General features: G+C 43.7%; 1 protein-coding gene across 1 annotated transcript in view; it reads left to right on the top strand.

The window, feature by feature from the left end:
• The window catches only part of LOC134456803 (dihydropyridine-sensitive L-type skeletal muscle calcium channel subunit alpha-1-like), a 44,974-nt gene extending 36,603 nt beyond the window's left edge, over positions 1-8,371 (top strand). Inside the window, exons 34-45 of the mRNA XM_063208359.1 lie at positions 763-922; positions 1,558-1,685; positions 2,304-2,400; positions 2,918-3,020; positions 3,315-3,416; positions 3,952-4,079; positions 4,485-4,613; positions 5,851-6,056; positions 6,430-6,479; positions 6,598-6,677; positions 7,288-7,350; positions 7,719-8,371. Coding sequence (XP_063064429.1) covers positions 763-922; positions 1,558-1,685; positions 2,304-2,400; positions 2,918-3,020; positions 3,315-3,416; positions 3,952-4,079; positions 4,485-4,613; positions 5,851-6,056; positions 6,430-6,479; positions 6,598-6,677; positions 7,288-7,350; positions 7,719-7,955 — 1,483 coding nt within the window. The 3' untranslated portion in view covers positions 7,956-8,371. The remainder of the gene's footprint in view (positions 1-762; positions 923-1,557; positions 1,686-2,303; positions 2,401-2,917; positions 3,021-3,314; positions 3,417-3,951; positions 4,080-4,484; positions 4,614-5,850; positions 6,057-6,429; positions 6,480-6,597; positions 6,678-7,287; positions 7,351-7,718) is intronic.
• Positions 8,372-25,822: the final 17,451 nt, after the last annotated feature.

Below are 25,822 nucleotides of genomic sequence, written 5' to 3'. Positions count from 1 at the left end.
CAAAAGCAATTCTAATGTCATTTTCTGATTTGCAATTGGGATGGTGAATGACAAACTGTCCCCCAAAAGTTGTTGTGGCTAGGCTGACAGCAGGGAAACTTTATTGTTTTCTTCACGGAGGCAGGGCCAGGAGGCGGGGCAAGAGGCCACAAGCTCAAGTGGAGGACAAGAGTGTGCGTATTGGAATGCACACAGGGTGACATGTGTGTCCTTGATTTGTAGGGCTGTGGGGTGGGGTTTCTGCTGGGGGGAATTTATTTTAATCTCCGGTGGGCAGACAGACTTCATTGCAGTTAATGCAACTTCACTGTTGCTTTTGACACAGTCGAGTGCCCAGCCAATTGAGCCACGGCTGGGCCAACAAAACCCTTCTTGGTAACACTTTAGAATAACTACCCAAAAAAGCTTTATAAATACTTTATTAACATTTAATAATAGTTAACATTTAACAAAGCATTTACAAATGTTTGTAAATGAGTAAGAACCAAGCTACGACTGCACAGTGGAGTGGGAATCAACTTCTACTGTGTGAGTTTTATGTGGTTTCATGCCTTCTGGTCTTATGGGGAGAAACTTCCTGGACCGATGCGAATGTGCTGTCATGCTGTGCTAACATAATATTTCTTGCCCATTTGTAAACATTTGTACACATTTTGTTGATAATTAGTTCATCATTTACAAAGTGCTTATAAAGGTCTTTATAGGTAGTATTTTAAAGTGTTACCCCCTTCTCTTGACACCTGTCTGCTCGTGTCCCCACAGGTGTGCGACAGGCGAGGGCTGGCACAGGATCATGCTGGCGTCCTCCTACGGGAAGCTGTGCGACCCCAAAGCGGACGTGCACCCTGGCGAGGAGTACATGTGCGGCTCCAACTTCGCCCTCTTCTACTTCCTCAGCTTCTACATGCTGTGCGCCTTCCTGGTAAGACGTACTATGTTACTCTGAGGCGGTTAAAGTGAGTACATCATTAGCACATGATATGCAACCTGCAAAGAAAACCCCCAAATTTGATCTAACCAGAACCGAATCAGGTGCATCGCTCTATGGTAACTATAGACCAGTTACTCAGTAAAGGTACTTGTGTTAGAAGTAAAGTAGCTAACACTTTAACGCGTGGGTCTCTGCTCCCATGTTTTTAAACTTATTAGCCATGTTTCAATAAAGGCTTTTTAATATTTTTCCACAAGAAGAGTGCCTTGGACTCCCTTTTTTTGACAAGATATTATTTTTTTTCCCCAACACCAAAGAGCACCTTCAAGATTTTTACTGAACAATTCCCTGAGCACTTCGGATTTTCTCTTCACTTGATAGCTAACACTTTATTTTAATGGTTCACCATTACAGTGGACTTACCACATTAGGCACTGTGTAATAACCAGTGTAACACATTTAATACCATGAAATACCAGTGTAACACCATGTACAAACCCTAACCCTAGATGTAAGTACAAAATTGGTACATGGTGTTACACTGGTATTATTTTTAAATCTGTAAAATTTCTACTTTCAATGTAAATCGTATAACACAGTGTCATGACGTTGCACTGTCACCATAGGTCATCAATCTGTTTGTGGCTGTCATCTTGGACAACTTTGACTACCTGACACGTGATTGGTCAATCCTGGGCCCACACCACCTGGACGAGTTTAAGAAGATCTGGGCAGAGTATGATCCGGAAGCCACGTAAGTGAGGAAGAGCGGACAACACACAACAGCGGACATTTCAGCTTAACGGGCAAACACACCGGCAACGACAAGATTATGTGACAGAGAATCTCTGGACTGTGCAGCAAGAGCGATACGAGTCATAGAAGCAACAGAGTATGTCTGTTGAAAGCAGAATGAAAGCATTCCATCATTCCAATTGGCTGGCCTTATCTCATTTGGATAATATTAGCTCAAGTCCAACTATAAACTGTCACTTAGTCGCTCAAATCGCCTCTAGTCGCCCAAATTGCTTTTGTCTCTTCTGTCGCCAGCGTCAAGAGTCAATTACTTCCGTCGCCAGAGTCGCTCAAGTCGCGTTTGGTGTGTTTGTGCCATTAGAGAATTACTGTACCTGGCATTTTAGACAACAAATTGTGCCCTATTATCGACTATTCAGCTTATTATCAGACTATCCATGCTTGCACAATAAATACATGGATACCTTTTGTGAGACAATCAGACTGACATCGCTTAACAGTCCTCCTTAACAATTTGGTCAAGTCTAATTGACATGTGTAGAACATACAGTATCTAAGCAACAGTACATACTCGTGCATTTCTGACAATTGTGCCTGGCCTCTTATTGATGTGCAGGGGGCGAATCAAACACTTAGATGTTGTGACGCTACTGCGGCGAATCCAACCACCGCTTGGCTTCGGTAAATTCTGTCCTCACCGAGCTGCGTGTAGGGTAAGTGGCAGTGAAATGACTGTGTAGTTCACAGGGTAGTACTCCATATAGTTTTGTTAACCCATTGATGCCTCCTGTTGCATTGCGCAACATTGGCCCTGGCGCCTGGAGCTGCATTACGCAACATTCAGGTTCATGAGATTTGAGACAACTTTATTAAAAATCTCTGTCTGTTTGAGATAAATGAATACATTCTAAGGAAAGATGAGGGTCTTAGTCTTTAAATGCAACTTAGTGCATATGTTATGTGCTTCAGAAGCTGAGATATTTAGGTTTTTATAGGCTGAGGGCAACTTTTCTTAAAAAGGGCTCAGGCATTCAGCAACCTTTTTTGCAGGTACCTTAGGCGTCAATGGGTTAAAATAAACAAATCTGTTTTGCAACCAAGATTGTGCTGTACAGAGAGAATCACAGTCGTTTCATGAAACACCTCCATCTTTTGATTGTTCTAAATCAGAATTTTGACATTTGCTATTGTTATTTTTAATTGTTCTGTCAATTTGAATTCACTCCATAGCGCTTGATAGGCATGAACATGCCCATGAACAGTGATGGCACGGTGACCTTCAATGCGACCTTGTTTGCCCTTGTCAGAACGGCCCTCCATATTAAAACAGAAGGTTTGTCATGACAACCGCATGATTTCTAAACTCTATTCTACAACGGCCACGCAAGACTGCTGGTGCATTTCTCGAAAGAGAAGTTGTTAGCCTGTTAGCAACTTGGGTAGTTGCCAATGGGAAAAAAAGTATTGAAAACAACAAAGTAGTTAATGTAGTTGGCAACTACATTTTCAAGAAACGCACCCCTGGCCACATATGGGAAGCGGACAGAGTAAATACTCTCAAATTAGTATCTCTATTTTTGGACACGTACTGTACTGTACATATGAGACTCTGTTTTGACCTTGTCAGGTAACTTTGAACAAGCCAATGAGGAGCTGAGGCAGATCATCAAGAAGATCTGGAAGCGCACCAGCATGAAACTACTGGACCAGGTCATCCCACCCATGGGAGGTAATACTGCCATTGGGATACTACCATTCAGTGATACTGCAATTCAAGGGGCTTGTAGCATGCAGCACCAACTGATGTTTTTGTCGGGTCACTAGAATAAAAGTCCCCATTGTGTCATTCTACAAGCCATGACAGGGAGAATTATTAAGTGCTACCTACTACTGTGCTACTGCAGGTTTGGGTTCGGCCTGGGTCATTTCTCAGCTCTGCTCCATTTTTCTCTACCACTCATCTCCCGTCATCTCTTCACTTCACTATCAAATAACGGCATAGGCCCCCCCCGCCAACAAACTATATATATACAGTATATAGGGCTCTATATGAACTTTTTTCATCACCAGCCAAAATGGCTAGTAGATGTTAATCTTACTAGCTAAACACACACTCACAGATGCGTCAAAGCTAGCAAGTTGGTCTTTTCTATCAGCCAAACTGAAATGTGGTGTTAATTTAGAGCCCTGTATATGCACTATATACACTATATTCAGAGTGCGAGCTGCTACTGACTATATGCATTGTACGCCACTGGTTACAGATGACGAGGTGACAGTAGGAAAGTTCTACGCCACCTTCCTGCTGCAGGAGCACTTCCGCAAGTTCATGAGGCGTCAAGAGGAGTTATATGGCTACCGTCCCACCAAGAAGAACGCAGCGGAAATACAGGTGAAATGAACTGAACTACCACAACAAGACTACTGTTCGCTTTTGGTACTGCTTAGTACATGTGTCCATTAAAAGAATACTTGATGCTCATACCTCTCAGACCTTCCATACCACACACACACACACACACACACACGCACGCACGCACACAAGCACGCACACACACACACACAAACACACACAAAATCACCCTAGTTATAGGACTGTCATCTCAGTTTCAAGAAACCAATTGAGAAAAAATATTTGAAATATTCTCAGGTATAGTTACATGAACTGAACACACAGTAGACGAGCAGGCTAACAAATGACTAGCATCTTCTATCTACATACCAACCTTTTTATTCAATGTGTTTATTTCTCTGCCCATCTCTCTCTCTCTCTCTCTCTCTCTCTCTCTCTCTGCAGGCTGGTCTGCGCAGTATTGAAGTTGAGGAGGACACTGGTGGAGACCTGCACAGGACCATCTCAGGGGACCTGATCGCCGAGGACGATATGGAGAGGGCTGCAGAGGGGGGAGAGGAAGGCATCTACAGGGTGGGTATATACACACACAGACACACACACACACACACACACACACACACACACACAGGGGGGAGAGGAAGGCATCTACAGGGTGCACTGCACTGCACGCACACACACACACACACACACACACACACACACACACACACACACACACACACACACACACACACACACACACACACAGGGGGGAGAGGAAGGCATCTACAGGGTGGACACACACGCGCACACACACACACACACACACACACACACACACACACACACACACACACACACACACACACACACACACACACACACACACACACACACACACACACACACACACAGGGGGGAGAGGAAGGCATCTACAGGGTGGGTATACACACACACACACACACACACACACACACACACACACACACACACACACACACACACACACACACACACACACACACACACACACACACACACACACACACACACACACACACACACACACAGGGGGGAGAGGAAGGCATCTACAGAGTGGGTACACACACACACACAGACAGACACACACACACACAGGGGGGAGAGGAAGGCATCTACAGGGTGGGTACACACACGCATGCACATGAATGCACGTGACCGCATACACACGCACGCACACGCAAACACGCACACACACACGTGGACACGCACACACACACACACACACACAACTCCACAAAGCCAAAGGGTACAGTCACACCTCACATTCGCATTCACACACATGCACAGAGGGAGAGAGAGAGATAATCTACAGAATTACCACACACACACACACACACACACACACACACACACACACACACACACACACACACACACACACACACACACACACACACACACACACACACACACACACACACACACACACACACACACACAACCACTACAGAGTGAAAGCCACTAGATGGTGCCACAACCCCACAAAGCCAAAGGGTATAGTCACACATCTTGTCAGTTCAGTTCAGGATTAGACAGGAAACCTGGATTCAGAACGTACCATGGAGTATCATGTACTGTATTGGTAATCAACTGATTCATTCATTCCCCTGTACATTTGAACCTTGAACTGAACATTGTCTACCTGAAATCATTCAATTATCTCAGATATGGAACACTAAAACACTAAAAAGTAGACATTACAGTAATACTGTCATTGCCATACTCACTCATTGTGCCATCATTTAAAGAAAGAAAATAAAATATCTACTGTGTGATTTCTAAACAGAGAACGGGAGGTCTGTTTGGCACTGGCATGGACCAGATGTCGGAGGAGCCCAGCAGTGCCCAGGGGGCTAACGTCCAGCGCATGAGGCCGCTCTCCTTCACCGAGTCCCGGCCAGAGGACGCCGAGTCCCCGCCCGCCTCCGCCTTTAACACCATCGAGTTCTTCCCCTCCAACACCAACAACAACGCTGCCAACTTTGCCAGAGGGTACGTATTCAAAGGCTGGCTGGCTGGCAGACTGCGCACACACAGGGCTGCTGGGTGCATTGGCCACACCTGAGACAAAATCATCTGAAAGGCCCCCCTGCCTATTGAATTCATGCAATGTAATTCTGGGCCACCTTCTCCCTGGGACCGGGACAACAGAGCCCTTTGCCCCCCGCCCCCTTGTCAGCATCCCTACACACACATACTGTATCATTGTACTGTAACTCATTCACCTTTATATTGCATTACATTATAATTAGCAGCTGTGTTGTGTTGTTCCACCAAAGTGGCTTATTAGAGAGGATGCACAATGATCCATTAATTTCTGTTGTTGCTGTAATGTCACCTAATTACTGTTGCTGATGCCTTGCAGACTTGTGTATGAGAACGAACTACCGTTTGATGAGGAAATAAGTGGACAAGGTACGTAAGTAGTCAGACACAATGTCTTGGAACACCACCAAGATTAAACTCTACTTAATTAAACTTTTAAACTCCAGTGTTCACTTACTGTAATGTTCTTGTGTTTGTCTCCTTGTAGAGCACTACGAGAGAGACGAATCATTAACAAGAGCCAGCCTGCTGAGGCGCCTGTCGGAGATTCGGACAGACGTCACACAGGTAGCAACCCAGACTGTTGAGGACCTGTACTCTACATTATTGGCTCTTAACCTTTTTACCTTAAAGCACCCCCTTACCTGTGCTCAAGACTAATCATGCACCCCCAACCCAAACTTCTATAAGTGTATACACACCAAAAAATATGTAAGTGATTAATTACAATGATTCTTGCTTGAGACATTAATCAACACCTTAATAAATGAAAATGGTGACCAAAACACGTTTTTAATTTGGTTTTGATTTGGCCAAATTATAATGTTTACAAGTAGAATTTTAGTCACAACCTCAACACAAAAAAATTCCGCGCCCCCCCCTTGGAATCTCTGGCGCACCCCCAGGGGCTACCGGCACCCCAGTTTCAGAACCACTGCTCTACTTTATTGATCATTCACTCAATAACTCCATGGCATTCATTTTGATAATTTAGTAATCTCTGAGAATGCTGGAAAAGGATTAAAGTTCTAACAGAGAGAGTATACTTAAAGAATCTCTGGTTCTAAGGAATGTTGGGAGTTCCATAGAACATAGTGTAGAATTTTAAGTCTTACACTGTTCTGTATTCCATGTAATATTCAACTTACTTCATTAATGGCCCTTGTTCTTTCTGCAGTTTCCTGTTACGCTCTCCAATGATGAGTACCCCTGCCCTGCTACGGACCAGCTGATCCAACAGGTAAGTTTAACACAGGTATTATTATATGGATCTATATGGATATTTTTTATAATGAAAAAGTATTATGATTATAACCCTTGTCAAAGGCTGGAGGTTTTCTGCATCTATCACAGCAATGCGCATATAATGTACAGTAGCTGTTTGACGGTATCTTCGGTACTTGGAGTAGGAGTGCAATACAAAAAAAAATCTCTATACTGTACAGTATATACGTATCTGTTTAAATATGACAGTCAGACCATGCCTGAGTGAACCTAATGATGCACAGAGGTGAAGCATGTTGTTTGCTCTGAATAAATAAACAAAAGTTACAAAAGTAAACTTCTTTCCTTTTGAATTATGACGTCTACCCATATTTCCCCTTGCAGCATCTGAAGGAGAGTGGCCTGGTGACGCTGGCGAGAGACCCGGCGTACATTGCCATGGCAAGGAACGAGATGTCGGAGGCCGTCCAGATGGACATGCCCGAGATGGAGGGCGCCGCCCAGGTCATCATCAAGGCCCCCCCAGTCGCCCCTGCCCGCCCCTCCCGACGCAAGCGCCGCCCCATCCCCGTGCCCCCCTCCTCCTCCACGGACACAGGAGAGGCCACCACCCAGGTCTAAGGCCAGCAGAAAAACACACATGTGACCACCTTTGGCATGTGGCCTATGATGACGTGACGTGACGTTACTTACAGTACAGTGACAGGACGCCATCATGTGACTCAACATGATGCTGTGATGACATCATGACACCGTGTGATCATGTGCTACATCTCCTACACTTGATGTCAATGTCATGTCATTTTACTTTTTACTTGAGACTTATTGTGCAGGTAACATCCAGTGCATTATTTAAGTTTTACTTGGTGCTGCATGCACTTAGAAAAAAAATCACACCAGTTACGGCTAGGCCAGACTTACTGAATGACTTATGGTAGTCATTGTTAAGCCAGAATCAATCTATCCAAGCACACTTTTAGTAATAACCTCTGAGTAACTAATCATTCAACATGAAATAAAGCGATTTTAACAGGACACATGTTGAAAAACTTTTTTTTTCTTGTGTTCTTAGTTCATTTTGCGGTGTGGCAGAAGAGCATGAGTTGCTAGCCTGTCCTAGCATACGTCATCTTAGGCCTTGGGCCATGTGTGTGGGTGGTGATGTGGCACCTTTTTGTAAGAGGAAAAGGCTAGGTTGCTTAGCTGCACAGCACTGCATCAGAGGCAAGTCTCCAGAGACCTCCATTTCCATCAACTGAAACTCCCAGAATCTCATCATCCTATCAGATTGAAGGAGCAAGCGATAGGGCCCAACCACTTTAGAGCAGTTATATTGCCTATCAAATGTCCCTCTACTCTTACCACAATGTAAAAGAGTAAGATTCTATCCCCACGTGGCAAAAGGCCTGAGAGACCTGTGTCCGGAAGACTACCGATGAAAGTGCTTAGACGGAGATGGGTCCTTTTATAATTTATTTATTTTGTACATTTTGTTTTCGGAAGTACAACATCAAAGGGGCACTGCTAAGTACTGTAGGTGAATTGGGGCGATTCAGGGGGCCTAGAGCTTCAAACGGAGGACTATATGATACGATTGGGCTGCCCAAAATGTTTGTCTTTCAGGGGGCCACAATGTCAAACGGTGCCCCTTCATTACAAGTTTTCCCTCGTTTGGACAAGAGATGGCAGAGAGGAACTTCCTTCCCAGGACCCTAGCGTCCAGGACCATGTAACATCATCATGTGAGAAAGACTGGAGGCTGTCCTATAATATACATTAAAATGCTTTTCTACTTTAACTCTTTTGATGTTTTTTTTTTCAGAGATTAAATCCTTCACAGTACCTACCAAATGTCTCTGACAGGTACAACTTTTTTATTTATTTATATGAAGGATTTAAAATCTTTTGATCACTTGTGAATGATTTTTTTAAAGCCACAATATGCTGGCTGCCCATGGTTCTGACCACTTTTATGAGAGATTTTTACAATGTTCATTATATTTCAGTGTTTTATTTGTCTTCGGGTTATCTAAAGATAGTACAGTAATATTACAGTTTTTCATAATGATTCATAGATTTTGTCAAAAGTTAACATCAGACATTTCTTTGTTACTGTTCCAAGGTCAGACTTGACTTTTAATGGAGGTTTGGAGCAAACAAATACGGTACGAAAAACAGCCTTTGTTGCAAGCAAATGTTCCTCAATGAGCACTTCATTGACTTGGGCATAATTGGTGCTCTTGGGAAACGAAACTTCAGATAAAACAACAAAAGACTCCAAGGCTTCATCATGTTACAACACTTAAGAAGTATTTTTGTTCTTTTAAGTCTTTCCTTGGTGTCTCAGTGCCAGTGTGTGTTTTTTTTGTGAAGAACACCCCTAGCTTCTTCTTTTCTTTCTTCTACTTTTCTTTCACCGGAAGACTTTTAGTACTCTTTTTGTGATCTGCTCATTGAGGAGAATCTGATTTGATTGATAATGTCACTGTAGGTACAATTCCTGCCACTTCTCTACGCAGAGAAACTCGTGACAAAGTTATGAGAATCATGTGACTCAAACTGATGATGATTGAGACGAAGGTCATCAATAATCATTAGTAAAAGATTTACTTCCCCTCTGATCACCAAATGGCTGGCCCAGGGTCCCTGCCATGTTGTTCTCAGTCCACCTCCTTTCGGAGGCGCTGTGACCAAAGCCCCACCCACAATCACCTGGCCACACGTGAAGTGTTCCCCAGGGACCATTGTTCGTCACTCTAGTTTTGGCTGCTGGTCGGGCGAGACGTATAGAGCAACTTGCGCAATTTTGGACAAAGTATTGTTTGATATTTGGCCGAATAACAAACATAGACTGCTGAGTTCATCTTACACACACTTTGCAAAGAATTCCTCACTTCAAGTCTAAGGTCTTGCCTGGTCATATCTTAAGACTTTCATCCGGACACTGTGAACTAAAGGCGAGTTCACTGCGAGAAAATATCCACGCACGCCTCCGTGGAACAAACTTCTTGCATTTGGGATTCAACCGAAGAATCTCGAAGCCGCAACAACAAAGACTTTTGCAGCCCCAAACTCTCGAGGACGAGAGAAACGTGGACTGCAATCCCCATTTCCAGACGGACGTACCGCGCCTTTGGAAACTGGATCCTCCTCTTCATCTCACACAGTAGGCACTGGGCATAGCTTATGTACTGAGATAGATGTGTTTTTGAACTATGACTTGAGTTATTTTTCATGTGCACATGTTTATTTGCATTTCTCCTGCTTCTCTGTCTATCCTTCCTCTTAGCTTAGGTTCCCCTCTGCTAACCCATTCTGTATTACTGGCTACTAAGCCTAGCGACCCCGCTTGTGTCGTTCGCACGGAATAGTTCAAGTATTGATTTAACCATCAGTGTTTTGAACTCTCCGAGGACCGTCACAGCGCGACCGTTTCGCTCATTAGTCCACAAATACACGCACTGCGCCTTTGTTGTAACGGGCTATAACAAAGCCCTAGGTTAGCAACGCAACGCTAACCATTTGTTTACACAGACACGCATAGCCACTAGAGTTCCATCTCTCTTTCCCTTCTCTCTCTATCTCTCTCCCTCTCTCTCGTTCTTTCACTCTCTCCCTGTCGAAATACTTGATTCTCAGAACCCTCCGAGCATTTCGGTACTCTTTTATACACTTTGAGTGCATAATCTGTAGTAAACTATTCTCTGAATAACCAACTCTGCTCGGAACGCTCTGCAAGTTAGCCATTAGCCAAGTTGGGCTTGCAGCTACACAAGCACGCTGAAACCCCACTTCCTGTAGTTTTACAACTCGTAATGGCTGCGTAGACGGCAACGTCTCCCACTTGTTATTTCTTTTATTTCGTTTTCTTTCTCTCCCTGTTCTACTCGGACTTGTTATCGTTAATTCCAGAACCCTTTGATACATTTGCGCGTCCACTAAGGGACTTGAAGCGCCTGAAACCACACGGTTTACTTGCTACATAGCTGCTAGCTATCCCTATTGTTCACGGTTCTGATGCTAACGTTAACCTAGCCGAGAGGACGCCATTGTTGCCCAGCAACAGACACATACATAGTAATCAGTGCGAGTTCCTCCCACTGAGCACTACTCTCTCATCCCCCTTCATTTCTCTCTCTATTCCACAAGGAATTGTGTGCATTTATTACAGTAACCTAGACATTGTTGTGGACCCTTTGGTCCCTGCCTAATCGACATTAGGTCCTTGCTAAGCAGCTACTTATCAGTAGCCTTTCCATTGTCTATGTTTTCTGTAGCTAATGCTAGCTTAGCCAACCACACACACGTGGTAGCCTATAGCAACCAGACCTCTGCTACACACACACACACACACACAGGCTGAACGCCTGTTCCCCTCTTCTTTCTTTACCCCTCTTTTATTTTCTTTCTTGTTTTATATTATTGTGCCTTAATTTTTGTTATTATTCCATTTAACCGACTTTGAATGTAATGCATTTTATTAGATTACCTAGTAGTTAATAAAAGTAAATCATTTGATTGCATTTTGTTGTCCTTGTTACTTTGTACACCCAACCAACCTATTATTAGAACTTTGCCTTCAGATCAACTTTTGTGCTTGTGTACCCCAGCTGATCACCGAGAATAGGCCTTACTGTTCACTGTGAACTGCTGAGTAACCCCAGTACAAAACTTATTATTAATTCTGTGTTTAGCAATTTATTGTTGAATATTGTGATTGATAATCCAAGGATTTTATGAGACGGTCCTTGGCCAAGGATTTTATGAGACGGTCCTTAAATTACATTTTAATTAATTTGTTTATTAATATTAATTAATTCATAATTAATTAAATTCCCAAACGAGATTTTACCTTCAATTCCTGGTATAGCCGCATGAGGAGTAAATCCACACGCAGCTTCCCATACATTAACGCAACTCAATTACATTACGTGGTGCGTACCGTGTGAGAATTCCGATTCTCACGCGACTACCCCTACATTACTGACGCCCTCGCGTGAGGATAGTGGTTTAATGGTTGGTGTACAAACTGCAATGACTAACAAACTGTCTTAAATAACAGTTAAAGGCCAATGTATAATCCAGAGTGAACTCTAACAGTGAGTAAACAACTAAAAGTGTGTCAAGCTAATTTTCATAACTGAAACCTTGCTACAAGTGTAAATTACAAATGCGCGCAAGTTAATTAATTAGCACAGTAAATTAAATTTGATTACAGTTAATTAATGACAAGTGTTAATTCCTGTAGAACTGATTAATATTTGCATGTTAATTAGGAATAGAATTAGATTAAATTCTAATCTACCTCATTAGGATCCAGTATTAGTTACGTCTAAAGTGAATTGTCAAGACATTTGAATTGATTGATTTAAATTCAAGTTTGATTTCTAACCTAATTAATTGACAACTAGTATTGATTTCTCGTAACGCTCTGTGATACTCGAGGTCCAATGAATTACCGCGTTAGACAACATTCTGACTGAATTAGTTAATGTTAGTATTAACTTCCCATGGGAAACCAATTACTATTCGATTAATTAATTGTAGGGTCAGATAACGATCTTAGCGTAATTGATTAACAAACCCGTACGCTTAGCGACAAGATAATTAGTACTGCGCAGGGTAACTATTCAACAATTAGATTAGCGAAATCTAATGAGTTAATTGTTTACCCCTAAATTAGTCTAAACCTGCAAAACAAGTGTTTAGCCGGCCACTAAGAATGGCACCCTCATACTCCCTAGGCACGGAGCTCAGTGACTCAGTCACGGGACTAGTCAACACTCCCTCTGCCGTTCAAGAGATGGTTAACACCCTTAGCGAAAGAGAATGCAAACAGGCCATTGCCATCACAATGGACAAAATGGCCGACCCTAGTAGAGTCACTAGTGTAGAAGGAAAGCTACAGCTACTCACTTTACTTCGCGCCCTGCGGGCGGAGCTGGAACACAAGCGGCATGTGTCCACCAGCGTTTATAGGTTTAGAGAACTCCCCACTGCCCAGGAGAACCTAACCTGCCAGGGTGTCGCTGACGAGCCACACCCTCTGGAGCCTTGCAACGAGCCCACGTGGGCCTTGCCAATGCCTCCAGTTTCCCCTGAATTGTTAGAAGAGAAAACAGTTAGGGTAGACCCAGCCTCTGTTAGCAAGCTGGTAGCAGCTGCAAAAGCTGATCAGGGGGGCGCCAGAGAGCCTACCCCCCAGGAGCCTTGCGAGGAACCAGAGATGGTTCAAGCAACGCATCCAGACACTCCCCTAGTGCTAACTCCTCTTCAGTCCGAGTCCAGCTTACCCACTGCAAGAGATTACCCTAGTGAGAGCCAGCCCGAGTTCTATGCAGCAGAGATAAAGCCATGCTATATCCTCTGGGACATCGAACCCCAAGTAAGGTTTGAAGGAAGGGACACTCTAAGTGCTCGCCAACCTCTGCCTTTCGACCCTCTCTTTGACCTCGCACCCATTGCATGGGGCGAGGGGGGAGACACCATAAGTGCTTCCATGGCCCTATCCCCTAGCACTCCTGTGACTCCGTGTCACCCAGTCTTAAACTCACCAGGAGATGAGAGAGATTTGTTGACACCAGAGCCCAAAGAAGTCTTAGGCCATAGGCCAGCGCTTTCCCAAGATCAGCGCCATGATCCACAGTGGGCCGCGCCCACACTGACCACAACTTTCCACCAACAGGAACGAATTCTTTGTGTTGAGCCCAACACAGACGCCCTTCCCCATACTAAGGTATGGCGGCCCCTAGAGGGCCTCGATCTTACTGCATCCTGCTCCCAGGCGAGCTGCAGCATCCCGGATCCAGCTTCACCGTCGAGAACCCGAGGACAGCTCCATTCTACGACTCAGCTATCTCCAACAGGCGTCTTCCTCAACCACAACTCGCTCGCCGAGCCTCCATCGTTCCCTTTGGGTGCAGTCGTACCGACCAGGTACCACTTCCCGCTAGCCAAGGAAGACGCTAGCAATAGCGCCTCCACTCCTAGCACCCTGCTAGCATTCTTGGCTAAGAAATTAGCCATTAGCCAGACTTCGTTCGACACCATGTGTCATGGCTTTCCTCCTCCTGCCTTCATACAGAAGAATCTCCGTCTTCTGTCAGCTCAGCAACCGCCGACGACCGTCCGAGCCCTAGGCACTGACGCCGCGTCGCTAACCATCCGCAGGAGAGAGTTTCTCCATTCTTTAAGTGTCATTCCCGGACTCCCTGACCTCTCGGTCATCGGAGCTGACACTTTGGTCAGACTGAGAGCCCAGCTGACCCTGAACATCCAGGACACCGGTACCCGTACCAATCCAGTCCAACACCCATTCCAGGTTGACTTTGAAGCAACTCGTTCCAGACGAAAGCTTCCCCAGACTTGTCATGTTGCTAGCAACTTTGACATAGCCCTTCTAGCTAGCACAGCTAGCTTCCCTCTTCAGTTGGCTCTCCCCGAAGACCAACTAAGTCTTTGCTCCCAAGCATTCTTTCAACCTGTCAGGCCATTCTTGGAGCCAGAGTTAGCAGTGTTCGCGAACATGCTACTCAAAGAGCACCACAATTCAGCTTACCTTCTGGCACCAGACCTGACGCAACTTGACCCCACGGTCTCATGCCGTCAGCCACCAGACGTCCAGCTGAACCCAACGTTCCAGGACTTTGAGCTCACCCTTCCAGCCATCGGTGAACTCCCACCGTCGGACACCAACTTCGACTGTCCGGAACATTTCTTGGCCACTTTCCCTTCTCACATGGTTCACTCGGAACCCCAAGACACGCTTCAGGACGAACGCAGTGTCATGGCGGAATCCGACACACCAGAGCACGAGCTGGTGCGCGCTTTTGCCCTGCAAACGAGCAACCCGGTTCCTGCAACCCATGTGTTCGACTCAGCGTTAGGTGAACCACATCCAGGCTTCGAACAGGAAGTTCCTTTTCAGCTTGCAGAAGCTGACATCCTGAGTGTGGACGACACAGGACAACAGCCGCCCGAGCTGTTCTCCCACTTAACAGCAGTCTTATTCCCGGACTTGAACAACCGTCACCTCCAAGACTGCCATGCCACCCGGATCACGACCGGCCCGGATGCTTCACCATCGTTTTTGCGGCAACGCAAAACCTCGTTAGGTGTCCACCGTCCGATCCCAGAAACGCTGAACACTCTGCTTGAGAAGCAGAGCAACGTGGAGTGTAATCAGACTTACGACTCCCTCTTGTGGCCCATCTTTGAACTCAACGATCATTGGTGCCTCACCACCGATCACTGGCGATTGAGCAATCAAGAGCCTTTATCGGGGTGGTCCATGGCTCATCTGAGCGAAGAGCTCATCCAAGCAAAGGACACCAGGTCCTTTGTCTCCGCCAAGGTACCAAGTAGCTTCCGGATCTTGCGGGTCGATTCCGCGGACCAGCACGAGCTGGCCCTTTCCGTCAGAGGCAACCAACTGACATCTAACCAACGCCCGTTTGGTTATTCCAACTTCCCCGCTGAATTCAACATCTCTTACCACACAGCCGTGTGTAACGAAGAACATTTGGACAGGACAAGCGCCTTCCAGGCCGCCCAAGTTCCGTCCAACGAATCCCGGAACTCTTTGAGAGTCTGCAACGACTCCAGACAGTTTACTGAGGTCTACACTAGGAGCGTAGGACCGCTACGTCAACTTCCTTGGAAGGACCGAGCCTTCCCACTAAGTAGCCCTCAAGGACTTGCGTTCAAGGAGACAAAGCAGCCGCTTTACTCCGTTCCTTGTCTGGCATGCCCAGACACAAGCAAATTCCTTCTGTCAGAGACCAGATCTCCATTCGGATGCCCAGGAGAAGACGCCCCGTCCAGGGTGTCCGCTCTCCAACATCCTTCATCGGGCCTCCCGATGTTAAATCGCCACCGTCCACAACGCCAGGATCAGCAGAACACGGCGAGGGGGGAGCCCGAGCTCCGCCCCAGAGAGCAGGCCACTGCTCCTCAGTCTAGTGAACCTAGTTCAATCCCAACTGGTGTGACCAACCTCTCCAAGGGGGGTGGGCCTAGTCCACGCTCCATCACCTGGGGAAGGGGGGTGAGCATTCGAACACTAAGCCTGGCCCGGCCAGACTAAAACATAGGTCTTAAAACTACAAGTACTCGGACAGACCCCCGGTAACCGAACTCGCTTCAAAAGCCTCTCGTACTCTATTTTTAGACATAACTATGTAACTCTCGCTCACCGTTAACACGCGTTCTACGCTAGTCAATCACACCTTGCATGCCATAGACGTATTAGCCATCATGATAAACTTAGTGAAGTATGTTTCTCTGTAATTAGACACCTAATGCACCCTCTCAACACGCTTAGTGGAATTAAAATACAGCGTATTTGATCCCTTGTAGCATGGTTGACAACATATTTCGGTCTAAGACCCACACTAACGTTTACTCATTGCAGAATCACCTGGCCTATAGTCTTGGCATAGCTGTTATCCTCAATTTGTCAATCTGAAACCTAGAAATAGGATTCCTTCTCAATTTACCAACATTGAGTGACAAATCTTTTCAGAATCAAGTCGGTCTTCTATGTAGGTTTCTGGCACAACGTACACGTACGTCTAGACTCCTCCTCCTATCATAGCCTATGACTATCCCTCACTCTACCTCTTTTCTTACTCCTGCACCTCTACTTCAAGCCCACTGGGTCAATCCCAGCTATCTCCTTTATTAGAGACGCGCCGTCTCTGTGGACTGTCGACAGTCCCTGTTCACGAGCGTGCAGCCAACTGTCTAAGGACAAACCACAGAAATTAGAGTAGCACGGATGGACAATCATTAGCTAACCAACACCCACAGACCACGATTCTGACACCATGTGACCACCATGACACAGTCACTACACTGCATTTCCCTTGGACTTCCAGTTAGCGACTAAGTTATCACTGTTCACACTCACCTCATTCAGTCACATACTGATACTGCACTTCACAATCACATACTGATACTACACCTCACAGTTGCACAATGATACTACACCTGACACTACACTGCAAAATTGGACCACCCGGTCTGCGCGCCTGAGAGCCTTGACCGCACCAGAGTCCAACTCTACTGGGGACTGTGTCTCCATTAACCTTCCTAAGGGTAGGCTTGCTAACACGCTGACTAACCCTTTCCTTTCCTTTCCTTTTTCATTGATTTTTCTTTGATTTTGGTTTGCTGTGTAAAATGTCATATGTAGTTAGTTAGGTAGCTTTATTCACAGTCATCATGCCCAGATGCCTTCGTAGCATTGCCCAGATGCCACTGTGAACTCTATGAACTGTGAACTGTATGAACTTTGAATTGCATGGACTGTTTCTCAAAGACTTTTCCAGAAGGACCTTTCGGATTACCCTTTCGGACTACCTCACTTTGGATCACTCCTATGGACTGCGACTCGTGGCAGAAACACACTACAGACCCACAGGAGGGCCATTCCATTCACCACCAGTGCGTCGGGGGGATATGTAGGTACAATTCCTGCCACTTCTCTACGCAGAGAAACTCGTGACAAAGTTATGAGAATCATGTGACTCAAACTGATGATGATTGAGACGAAGGTCATCAATAATCATTAGTAAAAGAGTTACTTCCCCTCTGATCACCAAATGGCTGGCCCAGGGTCCCTGCCATGTTGTTCTCAGTCCACCTCCTTTCGGAGGCGCTGTGACCAAAGCCCCACCCACAATCACCTGGCCACACGTGAAGTGTTCCCCAGGGACCATTGTTCGTCACTCTAGTTTTGGCTGCTGGTCGGGCGAGACGTATAGAGCAACTTGCGCAATTTTGGACAAAGTATTGTTTGATATTTGGCCGAATAACAAACATAGACTGCTGAGTTCATCTTACACACACTTTGCAAAGAATTCCTCACTTCAAGTCTAAGATCTTGCCTGGTCATATCTTAAGACTTTCATCCGGACACTGTGAACTAAAGGCGAGTTCACTGCGAGAAAATATCCACGCACGCCTCCGTGGAACAAACTTTCTTGCATTTGGGATTTCAACCGAAGAATCTCGAAGCCGCAACAACAAAGACTTTTGCAGCCCCAAACTCTCGAGGACGAGAGAAACTTTGGACTGCATCCCCATTTCCAGACGGACGTACCGAGCCTTTGGAAAACTGGATCCTCCTCTTCATCTCACACAGTAGGCACTGGGCATAGCTTATGTACTGAGATAGATGTGTTTTTGAACTATGACTTGAGTTATTTTTCATGTGCACATGTTTATTTGCATTTCTCCTGCTTCTCTGTCTACCCTTCTTCTTAGCTTAGGTTCCCCTCTGCTAACCCATTCTGTATTACTGGCTACTAAGCCTAGCGACCCCGCTTGTGGCGTTCGCACGGAATAGTTCAAGTATTGATTTAACCATCAGTGTTTTGAACTCTCCGAGGACCGTCACAGCGCGACCGTTTCGCTCATTAGTCCACAAATACACGAGCTGCGCCCTTTTGTTGTAACGGGCCATAACAAAGCCCTAGGTTAGCAACGCAACGCTAACCATTTGTTTACACAGACACGCATAGCCACTAGAGTTCCATCTCTCTTTCCCTTCTCTCTCTATCTCTCTCCCTCTCTCTCGTTCTTTCACTCTCTCCCTGTCGAAAATACTTGATTCTCAGAACCCTCCGAGCATTTCGGTACTCTTTTATACACTTTGAGTGCATAATCTGTAGTAAACTATTCTCTGAATAACCAACTCTGCTCGGAACGCTCTGCAAGTTAGCCATTAGCCAAGTTGGGCTTGCAGCTACACAAGCACGCTGAAACCCCACTTCCTGTAGTTTTACAACTCGTAATGGCTGCGTAGACGGCAACGTCTCCCACTTGTTATTTCTTTTATTTCGTTTTCTTTCTCTCCCTGTTCTATCGGACTTGTTATCGTTAATTCCAGAACCATTTGATACATTTGCGCGTCCACTAAGGGACTTGAAGCGCCTGAAACCACACGGTTTACTTGCTACATAGCTGCTAGCTATCCCTATTGTTCACGGTTCTGATGCTAACGTTAACCTAGCCGAGAGGACGCCATTGTTGCCCAGCAACAGACACATACATAGTAATCAGTGCGAGTTCCTCCCACTGACTACTACTCTCTCATCCCCTTTCATTTCTCTCTCCATTCCACAAGGAATTGTGTGCATTTATTACAGTAACCTAGACATTGTTGTGGACCCTTTGGGCCCTGCCTAATCGACATTAGGTCCTTGCTAAGCAGCTACTTATCAGTAGCCTTTCCATTGTCTATGTTTTCTGTAGCTAATGCTAGCTTAGCCAACCACACACACGTGGTAGCCTATAGCAACCAGACCTCTGCTACACACACACACACACACAGGCTGAACGCCTGTCCCCCCTCTTCTTTCTTTACCCCTCTTTTATTTTCTTTCTTGTTTTATATTATTGTGCCTTAATTTTTGTTATTATTCCATTTAACCGACTTTGAATGTAATGCATTTTATTAGATTACCTAGTAGTTAATAAAAGTAAATCATTTGATTGCATTTTTCTTGTCCTTGTTTACTTTGTACACCCAACCAACCTTTTATTAGAACTTTGCCTTCAGATCAACTTTTGTGCTTGTGTACCCCAGCTGACCACAGAGAATAGGCCTTACTGTTCACTGTGAACTGCTGAGTAACCCCAGTACAAAACTTATTATTAATTCTGTGTTTAGCAATTTATTGTTGAATATTGTGATTGATAATCCAAGGATTTTATGAGACGGTCCTTGGCCAAGGATTTTATGAGACGGTCCTTAAATTACATTTTAATTAATTTGTTTATTAATATTAATTAATTCATAACGAGATTTTACCTTCAATTCCTGGTATAGCCGCATGAGGAGTAAATCCACACGCAGCTTCCCATACATTAGTGGTGCGTACCGTGTGAGAATTCCGATTCTCACGCGACTACCCCTACATCACTGATGTGCCAGTATTTCACCATGGCCCTATTTTCCCAGACATGTTGTAATGCATTTATATATAATGACAAGACATAAATATAAAGTGTTAGAAGATTTTCTTTCAGCTGCAGTCTTTTTGCAAGATGTAATATATAACCATGTATATCCATCATTGACCAGTTTTTCATAAAAGCCAACGTTCAATAAATGTGTTGTTTTGCAAGTCCATATGCATTTGTCAGCTTTCCTGACAAACAACGTCGTATTGCGACTGAGGGAAATATTAGGATAGATAATATAATGCCCTACAGAATGTCTTCAAAGTTGCCAATCTGCTATGTCTAACATGATGTAAGAGCACAGCACGACGCTTCACCCACTTTTTTCTTTTTAAAGAAGAAGTAGAATGTTTAATTTAAAGAGGTGCTATGAAGTCAAATTCCAGTTTAATCTCTGCTTTGACAAAATGTGTAGTTAATGCCTTTTGGATTTAGGGCAGTGAAGATCTTTGTAAGTAGTACCCAGTATAGCATAGTAGATGAAGGTTAATTAATTGTTAATTTAATTTAAATTGTTGAATTATGCTCTTGGTCAGAGGTGATCTTGGTTTCAGAAAGTATTACGTCAGCCACATATTTGATTCAACACTTATTTCACCCAAAGCAATCTCAACGTCAAAAAAGAACACTATCAGACAGGAAGATTCATGAACTTTTGAAATGCACCGATATTACAATAAAGATAAAGAATACATGGCAGGGGCTTTGCTTTCTGAACACAGGATCTTGACCAATTCTGCTAAGGCAACCTTGACAGTTGTATTTTTTCGGTAACACTTTTCTTGACGCCGGTGTCATAAGCATGCCATTACAGTGTCATAATAGTGTTATGGCACAGTTATGCATGGGTCATAAACATTATGTCCATGTCATAAACCTTTTATGACTGTTGGCCTTAAGAGACAATGTCACTCTTGACCAACAGTCATAAAATGTTTATGACATGGACATAATATGACTTATCTATGACTGTGTCATGATGCTATTATGACACTGTAACGACATGCATATGACACCGGCGTCAAGTAAAATGTTACCTTGTATTTTTCTGTGGATGGCCTCAGGTTCAGCTACTTTACTCTGTCCTCTACCACAGAGAGGCGTTGACACGTGTGTAAAATGTTTGTGCAAGACTCCCTTGTGCTCAATATTACAGTATATGCACAATTCAATTCATGTCTACAGCATACCTGGAGTATGTGTTGGATGTGGAGAATATAAGTTGGTTCAGATAGATCAGAAGAGTTTGTGTAACGTGATAAACAGCAGTATAATGTGTTGGCACTTTACATATGAATGTGATGTGGTTCAAGTGTGCTGTAAAGGGTTGTGTTTTTTTTGGAAGCTACTCCACATACATCACTAGCAGAGGTCTTATGACGTTTCAAGATTATGTGCTTATTATTTACCTATGGTTGTCTGTACTTTTGTTTTTGTTTTCAATAGTGTCAATCACAGGTTCAGTAAAAACTCTGCCACAAATGTGACCCAGTCAGCAGGGGTGCCACCAGAAATGTTGGGCCCCATGAAAGATTCAAATTTTGGGCCCCCTTAATGTAAGAGCCCCCTTTTGCCCCCCCTTAAGTCAGTGCTGTCAGTGCTTGGGCCCTTAGAATATGTAACACTTTCCCCCCCTAGCGGCACCCCTGCCAGTCTGCTCTGAACAGATGGTGATGACCACTCATGACTGGTCAGATCAGCTGCTAGTCAGGGAGGTCACCTGTGTTTGAAGGAAATAGTGGCAGGGTTTCTACTTCACCAACCCTGGATTGACACCTCTGATCTTTTTTGGACTATTTTTTGAGTACTCAACCTATTTGTTTCTCATCATGATTAACGATCGATTTAACCAACCACTTATCTTATCTTGAATTAAATTAAAATTAAAGGACTTCAACTGTATATTATTGAGTATCAATGTCTGGTTATGGTTATGTTCTTGAATATTGTAATGGTATAAAAATGTAAGTCAATAAATTGAGGTGATTTCAACCACCACATATATATCATTGTAAATCATTTCAATATAAGACATAAACGATACAAGTGAACAAAATCATTAGAAATCTAAAATGGACAAAACATTGCTAGAAAATATATTGTGTAATGATTGACTGAAATTTGTCTAAACATAACAACGGCTAAATGGGAATTCATCAATGTGGAGGTGAAGGTGAATCAAAGTAAAAGAGAATTGATGATTTCATACAGTAGTCTACGCTAGCTTTGGGATTGGCCAGGTGAGTAGCTGAATGCAATCATGCAACAACTTAGCATCCTTTGCTTTCTACAGCTATGGCTATGGTGTACAGCAATTGCAAAAATGCACACTCACAAAGCATGGGTTTTTGTAGAAATATGTATTAAAATTGTCAATGGAAAATACACAGCCACATTTCGACACATTTTGGCATATATTATATTGTACATACAGTAAATTATATTGTCTTAAAGCTGCAATCAATAAGTATTTCTGATGCCATATGCACAGTAGAACACACAGCTAAATCTGTGTGTAAAAAAATTCCAAGTTCTAGTTCTTAAAAAAAAATGAATCCCTCTCCCAATTTGTGTGTTGCGGTTGACTATTTATTTGAATTGTACTGTTTATTGGGTCAAAGGTCGGTGGGCCCCAAACATTGGTGAAAACTTGAAAAGTGGGCCCCAAGTTGGAAATGGTTGGGAACCCCTGATCTATTTCATGTAGTGCTATCAGAGTCCCATGGCATGATGTTGCAGGAATTATGACAAAAACAACTTGCAGACTACGGGAGAATTCCAATATACTGACTTCCGTCCTCCCTTGTTCACTTGCCTGCTTGGGACCTCATGATGACGTCACTGACGACAGACAATTAAATCAATATCTTGCAAAAGCACAATCCTAATGTAATTTTCTCATTTGCAATTGGGATAGTGAATGAAAAACAGTCCCCCAAAAGTTGTTGTGACTAGGCTGACAGCTGGGAAACTTTATCGTTTTCTCCATGGCCAGGAGGCAGGGCGAAGCCACAAGCACAAGTGGAGGACGGGAGGCCGCATATTGCAATGCAGCCTACATCTTTAACTCAACTTCCCAGGTAGGACACATCACACATCATGTCCACCTTACATGCTGCATGCAAAATGGCACTTGACAGAGCAACTTGTGCGGACAACAAGTACACAAGTAAGCGGACAGACAACATGACCAAGGCCATAAACATGACACGACATTAAAGAACCATCATGCCAGTAGCCTTTTACTGCAGATGGGCCCATCGGCGGACCTACACTATTCACTCTTTGCTGAAAACACTCAACTACATAATTACAACATTGCTATGATAATGCAGAGACCAATTAAGATTTGGTCATTACCATTTTGGTGATGATTAGGTTATAACAAAGGGGTTAAGCAGCCACTATGTTCTCAAAGACACAGCTAAGCCTGTAACAGCACAGAACAAGACACCACAGCACTGGCATGCTCTCCAATATGCGACCTTGCGTCCTCCACTTGTGCTTGTGGCATCATACCAGGAAGTAATACGTTGTGATGGCATCGCTGGCAACAGCATTATATTTCAGCAAAACGTGAGGCCACAAGCTCAAGTGGAGGACGCAAGGTCGCATATTAGAATGTACCCACTGGCATTCTTTCATGACACCTCAAGGCCACACCGCTAAGCATCTACTCCTTGTTCTACTATAACTGCCACAGTTCAAACTCCCTGACTAATTACAAAAACAAGTGTGCAAATGGCATTCAGGCGAAACTGTAAACAGAATTCAAGAACCGCAGCATATCAGACTTCAAAAGTAACCATTAAAAGGATAGTTCTGGGGAAATCGATGTACATAGATTTTTTTTCAGTTGCATTATTATCTCTCTCTCTCTCTCTCTCTCTCTCTCTCTCTCTCCAGTCTGTCTTGCATCATTTATCATCGCTTCATCTTTGCCCACTTGAAATGGTGTTCAAATTGAAATGTGGCCCAGTATTGGTTTTCCAGTGCAGCTGAGCCCAGAACTAGTCTACATTGTCATGAAGACAGATGTGTTTACATTAGGAATAGGAAAGTGACATTTCCTGAAATAACATAATATGGTACTGGAAGTTTTTTTCTTTTCCCAAGGCAATCACATTTGAATTCCAATGTTCTTTTGGCAAGATCAACTTCAACACAAATTTCAGTATAGAGTCAGAGACAGCATGCAGGTCGCTGTTAAGAAAATGCTATCGCTCACATAGATCTGGAACAAGGTTGAGGCAAATTTACAGCAATGTTTCAGCCTTTTTTCACTTTGATTGGAACTATTCCTGTAAAGTCTGATGAAATCTTGACAACTGTGGTAATTGCTATATCAAAACATAATACGCAATTGCATGACACAACATGTAGTAACAATTAGCAAAAACTAATCATACAACATACATGGTTCTTGGTAAAAGCATCACAGAATCAGATTCAGATTCAGATAACTTTATTAGTCCCATCAGAAGGGCAATTCAGTTTGCAGTCCCAGTCTCCATCAGTCAATGAATAAATAGTATAAATAAAATGATTAGAAAATGAAATACAAAACCTAAAGAAAACAAAAAACAATAAATAAATAGAAAACAAAAGACATACACTACATTTTAACACATACATTCAAACACCCTGTCCTGTCAGTAATGAACTCTATCCCTACAACCTTGTTTAATAATCTAATGGTTGTAGGGATGAAAGATCCAGAGTAACGCTTTGTTTTTGTCCTGACAGAATAATAGCGCCTCCCAGAGGGCATTAATGACAATTAACCGCCTAAAACATTATCAGACTGACTGCTGATACTTTTAGCCTTTTGGACTACCTGTTTGTTAAACAGAGCACTCAGACTATTTAGTTTATTTGTTCCAATAATATTTGATGAGGTGTTAATAATGCTGCTGAGACTGTTCTTGTCTTTGACTGAAAGGCTATTTAACCAGCATAAAAGAGAGAAAGTTAAGAGACTCTCAATAAAAGACTGATAAAAGTTACGTAAAAAAAAATAATAATTAAAAAAAATCACACTGTGCAAAACCACATCTGACCAAAGATGCCATTAATTTAGCTACAATAGCTACAATAAAGTGCACATCAGTATGACCACTTTCAGCCAATGTCATGAGAGCACAAAAGCTGTCTGAAGGCACAAGACCTGTCTGATAGAACTATTAGCTATTTATGACATTCAAACTCATATTGGTATTACTGCGCCCTGTATAGACATACAAGGCCAGTTGACGTACAATGTAAAGTTCATCATGAATGGTCATATGCCCGACCCTAAACCGTGTGATTTTTAAAGCCCCAGGCCTTTCGACATGCCAATCATGATCTGAACTGTAAACTCTATCTAGCCATGTCTTATCCCTTTAGGAGACATGTGTTCTATTTGTCATCTGTGAGTCTCTGTAGCCTACTAATGACTAATTGAGATGATACAATATGAAAACACGTCCTCACACATTTGCATGAGAACTGGAATAATTCAGGTAGGAGTAGTAGTC

The sequence above is a fragment of the Engraulis encrasicolus genome, chromosome 10 (assembly GCF_034702125.1).
Source record: "Engraulis encrasicolus isolate BLACKSEA-1 chromosome 10, IST_EnEncr_1.0, whole genome shotgun sequence".
NCBI lineage: Eukaryota > Metazoa > Chordata > Actinopteri > Clupeiformes > Engraulidae > Engraulis > Engraulis encrasicolus.
Note: the sequence above shows the minus strand (reverse complement) of the source record. Positions and strands in the feature narration are given on the sequence as shown.